Source organism: Aplysia californica, unplaced genomic scaffold (assembly GCF_000002075.1).
Source record: "Aplysia californica isolate F4 #8 unplaced genomic scaffold, AplCal3.0 scaffold00858, whole genome shotgun sequence".
In the NCBI taxonomy this organism is placed as follows: domain Eukaryota; kingdom Metazoa; phylum Mollusca; class Gastropoda; order Aplysiida; family Aplysiidae; genus Aplysia; species Aplysia californica.
In genome coordinates this window covers 207,915-213,365 of record NW_004798128.1, presented here as the reverse complement: position 1 = coordinate 213,365, position 5,451 = coordinate 207,915, and the positions used below count along the sequence as shown (strand labels likewise).

Here is a 5,451-nt window from a genome sequence, read left to right as displayed (position 1 = left end):
CGCACTAGCGATCCGGGCGTTGAACGTCGCAGATACAAACGCGTCACAGTCTTTTTTTCCCCTCGGCAACTGATCATTATTACAATGATAAACTAGTCTTGACGTAGATTTTCGTAATGAATTGTGCGCTTGTCAATGAAATCAAACGTTGCCGTTTTGTTAGGATCTACACAGCAACACAACTTTGTGGTAAACAATCGAAATGACACAGGAATGCATTTGAACGAATCGGTCTTTTTCTTTTACCCAGCTCATAATATTCGGGCATTTCAGGCACTATTTGTGACTTCTCTTTATATATTACCTGCTCAGTGCCTATAATTATGTATACAAAACCTCATGTTTGCTATAGCGAACACTCGGATTCAACGATATTTTAGGTCAGGCCCGGCAACCTCGTTGAATCCGAGTTCCACTGTATACTGAATGTGAGGGGTTTTCTACCACAAATCGTCATCATCAAGTGTCAGATCTGGGACAAACATTACCGATCATTGTTTTTCATTCATTCCTTTGTTCTGATGCTCTAAAAAGCGACTGAAGCGTTATTCTGAGTTTTTCCCCCGTCATTTATCTGTTTAGGCTCTCCATTTAGGTTGCTCTGGGTCCACCCCTGCCCCGTTTACCTTCGATTGATGAAGTACACTTTTGCCAGCGAGACTATTTCGTGTGGAACCACCCCCCTGTGAGCACAGTAGCGTGCCTTTCATAACCCACTCGGGTACTTTATTCTTTATCAAATAGGGTCTACGTGACACGCCAGGAAGATGTGTACGTGTCTGACGTCAACATATCTTTGACATCACTTGTCCAATTACATGTACACTTGGAAATTATTGAAGACGGCCACTCATTGTCGAGGAAAAAAGCGGTTGTCTTAGAAGGTTGGACATCTTACAGTGTCATTATAATAATGCAACAACAACAAAAACAACAACAACACAACAACAACCCCTACAATGGGAGAAGTTAGGAATGGCTGTTTGTACTGGCCATTTGCTCATACAGGTGGCTCTATGAGCAGATTCGAGGGCCCTTTGAAGTATATAATACCAAAAATGCACGATGGATTGCATTTAGCCTAACTTACTTTAAAAAATTTCTACCGAGCCAAAAGCTATTACTTTATTTATCTTTTATAAATTAATCATTTTTCGTTTTCTATCCTCCTAAAGGTCTACTAAGTCTAGCCTAGGGGGCTCTCGTGGCCTAGAGGTTAAGGTGTTGGCCTCTCATTCAAAAGGTCCCGGGTTCGAATCCGGGCAGCGACTTAAAAGTTTTCTTCTCTAAATTTGTCTCCTTTCACCTCCTTTCCTGCTCTCTAGCAATGTTCTGTCGTCTGCTTTCGTCTCCTCTTTCGGCCCCCAACCCCTCACCTCCTTTGCCTCTTCCTCTGGGCTCCTGATTCTTTCTGCAGCCTTTCTACTGCTACTCCTTCGCTTCTTCTTACTGCTGTCTTTCAGCCACACCCCTGATCTTCTGGTAGGAAAGATCTACACCTAGCCTTCTCGGACAAGGGCGAAAAATCTCGGAGGGCCCGTGTGCAAGTTGCGCACGTTAAAGATCCCTTGGTGGTCTAAAATCGATAAGAGTAGGCTTCGGCCGCCACCCGGGCAAAATTCAAAATTTCCTACCAATTGAAAATATTAGGTGTGTCCCGCGCGCTCATATGACCTATGCAGTTGCGAGCGCCGTAAAACACTTTACAAAATGAAGTCTAGCCTCTTCCTCACACTGAAGACATTTTCAACAACGCAGAAAATAACAAGTTTTATTATTTATCTTTCTCATCTACTTGATCTCCCCCCCCCTCTCTCTCTATCTCTCTCGCTAAATTCAATACATGCCTGTACATGTACTACACAGATGCCCTTCACCTCAGAAGTGCCTCTTGCCAGCAATTTCAGCTAATGGTGACAACTCTTGAGACTCATGGCTTCTCTAACACAAACATTCTGTTTATGATGTTCTCTCTCTCTCTCTCTCTCTCTCTCTCTCTCTCTCTCTCTCTCTCTCTCTGTCTGTCTGTCTGTCTGTCTGTCTCTCTCTCTCTCTCTCTCTCTCTCTGTCTGTCTGTCTGTCTGTCTGTCTGTCTGTCTCTCTCTCTCTCTCTCTCTCTCTCTGTCTCTGTCTGTCTGTCTGTCTGTCTGTCTGTCTGTCTGTCTCTCTCTCTCTCTCTCTCTCTCTCTCTCTCTCTCTCTCTCTCTCTCTCTCTCTCTCTGTGTGTGTGTGTGTGTGTGTTTGTGTGGTTTTATTCAGTTTTTATCCCGTGCTCATTCCCATCAGTTGGCGCCATCATCTACCAGTACCAGTTATGAAAACAGGAGACGTAGTGTGTGTGTGTGGGAGGAAGGGGGGGGGGAGGGGAGTAGTTTTACTTTGAAGACTGATACGTCTAAATTCTTCAACAATAATTGAAAACAATTATGTTGTCTGACTCTGATTTCAACAATCCATTAACGTCAGCTTAACTTCCTTTTTCGGTACGCTTCGCTGAGGTCAGGCCCTCCAGTCTCTAGCATAAACACCCTTCCCTGATCTCTCCAAAGCTGTACTGGTATAGCCAGTGCGCACTGGCAATTGGATTGAGTCGCGGTTAGACACGTTGGGGCAAAAGTGCTACTATTCCAGCACAATACAAAGATTCAACAAGCAACCTTGAAAAATAAAGCGTTTGATTTGAAGGGCACGGTAGACTTCAGTATCGTGCCTAAAATGGTAGCTTTCGCCCCATCCTTGAAGGAAAATGGGAGAGTGATTGGGGATGCTCTGGTGTGGATTGCTCCTTCTTTCCTAACAATCATCTAAAACTTCCATTTTTCTTTCTTCTTTTCTTTGTGTTTTACTCTATAGTGACACCTCTAATCTCTAATCCTTAGCACTTTTATGACTCGTTTGTGCTGAAAGTGACGTTAGAAAAGTATTATAGAAAGTAAACTATGGCCCCGATCCTGTCCGATAAATTTGATAGCAAGTCTGCCATCTATACTGAATTTCCTAAAACTATTCTGGATTCGGTTATCCGGAAATTGAAAAGATATTCCTTCCATACACACTACACCAAGAGCAAGTCCAACTTAATGGTATATCTGTTTGGTGGTACGTAATCTGATATTATAACATTAGTTGCCCCTGACTGGGGTTTGAAAAAGTTGGCACGCCTCTGATTGGCTGTGCGGGTGGGTTGGGGGCCCTACTGGTGTATCCTACTTCATCACTCTCCCTGTGTTGTTTCTGTCTGTCTGTTTTATTTCCCCCCAACACCAAACGGCCATTATTGTGTCGGTGTGATTCTCTTTACTCAAACAAACAAACGATTGCAGGGTAGTTGGCGGGTGCTCTCATGTCGTTTGCTCCTTCTTTCCTATCAAACACTCATCGTCCTGATCTCTCTTGCTCCTTTTTGTATTTGTTACTTTCCTGTAACTCTTCTAACCTTCGGTACTTATATATAATTTATTGTGTTGCAAGTGCCGTAAAACTCTTACTAAAACCAACACTCTGTTTTACAACAAAAAAAAACCCAAACAAACCCAACCGATTGGCAGTGTGCACTGGGCAAGTAGGAACAGCAGGCACCCTACAGCATGGATCAGTACAAGTGTTGCGCATGTCAAGCTATCGAGCAGCAAGAGGCTGGACTGCACGCCTTGTCCAAACGGATTTGGGCATACGCGGAAGTGGGCAAACGGGTAGGTTAAGTGAAATCTAGATCTAGCCCGCACACGGGCACGTTCTCTTGTGAGGTCGGCAAGCTTTTCAATTTTGAGCAAAGCTTGTGTGTGTGTGTGTGTGTGTGTGTGTGTGTGTGTGTGTGTGTGTGTGTGTGTGTGAGCGGGCGCGCGCGTGCGTGTGTGTGTGGTGTGTGTGTGGGATGGGGGTATGTATGGGCGTATTTAATATTTGTTTTAGTAAGCTTTCTATGGCAATTGCAACACAAAGGTCAATATAAGTGTCAAAGATTAAAGGTATCACAAGTACCAAACACAAAAAGAAGTGTAATTCTGTTAGAGATAAGAGCGATAAATGTTTGAAAAGAAAGAAGGAGCAAACCATATCAAAGCACCCACCAACCACCAGCTTTTGAGCAAGGTTCTAAGCCCAGAAAGCAAAATTATAAAAATAAAGTTTTCAGGTTTAACACTTAGTAGGTTATTTAAGTGGTGGGACATCCGAATTTCAGTTTACGCGTCGTCTTCAATAGGACTGAGCCAAATGGTCTGAGAGACAGGAAAACTTAACAATAATAATTTTTTAAAAATAACAACAACAAATCTTCAACATTTATATGACCTAATTGTGTTGCAAGAGCCGAAAACTTTTACTTTAAACAAAAATTGAAATCCTAAGCCTCAACGTGTTTACTCTCCGAATCCTGAGTGCCTCAATCATAATCCAGTTAGTGGCCTTAAAACTAATCTCTAGCCTTCCATTGACTCTAGCCTAGATCCCTAGTAGTGTATTGAAAAAAAATAGTATGTGTCTTTACGCTCCCCTGGACACAATTTAGATCATTTAGGAGGCGCGATTCTGAACCTGTATGTCAGATCCAACCCGGGCTGAGAGGGATAAGCATCCCAGCCGAAAGAACGCGACAAGAATTTAATTTTGTCCTCACTCTGGAACTGACCACGGTTCACCCGAGTGCAACAGCGAAGCGCGTGATCGATACACCACAGACGCTAGTCCTTTGCAGTGTACAAAGTACAGGTGACTGTCCACAGTTTTTGTCTGGTACATTTGTTTCGACACTGGCCTCGTGAGTATGAATCCTGAGTTAAAAACGCGAACAACATGCTAGACAAAAAAACTTACACCCCCCCCTCCTCCACAACCCACGCAAAACCGTAGTAAAACATCTTGCCATTTATACAAACAAATAAATACATGTACACAAAAAACCAACACCAACAAATAAACAAATGAAAGCAGTAAACCAACGAACAAACGAAAAGCAACAACATAAATGACAATGTCAATGACAATGACAATTTTCATTCATCTCGCAGGGAGAAATTTGTCTCCAAACCACAAACTCAAACTATTCTTTTAAAAGAAAGCAAAAACCTCATAAGCATATCCATTTTCGACGTTCTATTTCAGGAAGTTAAGACTGCAAAAACTCTAACCCGTTTCCTGAAAAAGAACAACTTTAAGATCACTAAGAAGTTGAAGGGCCTGCCGACTGCCTTCATGGCCGAGTTTGGAGAGAGCGAAGTTGGCGGCGCACGGAGGCCAAATATTGCCATTATCTGTCAGTTTGACGCTGTCAAGGGAAAAGGTCACGTGAATGGATACAACTTGGTAGCGGAAGTTGCTGTGGCTACAGCTCTCGGAATTCAAGAAGCTATCAAGGCGGCATCGACACCAATAGGAAAGGTAGCAGTCCCCAGTCCACTGTTATCATGTTGATCTTCTTGCTTCATAGGCATAACAGTATATATATATATA

At 43.0% G+C, this 5,451-nt stretch overlaps 1 protein-coding gene across 1 annotated transcript in view; it reads left to right on the top strand.

Annotated features, from left to right (window-relative positions):
* Positions 1-5,451, top strand: part of LOC101860613 (peptidase M20 domain-containing protein 2) — a 22,281-nt gene that overhangs the window by 1,708 nt on the left and 15,122 nt on the right. Inside the window, exons 2-3 of the mRNA XM_035972809.1 lie at positions 3,549-3,692; positions 5,104-5,379. Of these exons, the coding sequence (XP_035828702.1) occupies positions 3,588-3,692; positions 5,104-5,379 (381 nt within the window). The 5' untranslated portion in view covers positions 3,549-3,587. The remainder of the gene's footprint in view (positions 1-3,548; positions 3,693-5,103; positions 5,380-5,451) is intronic.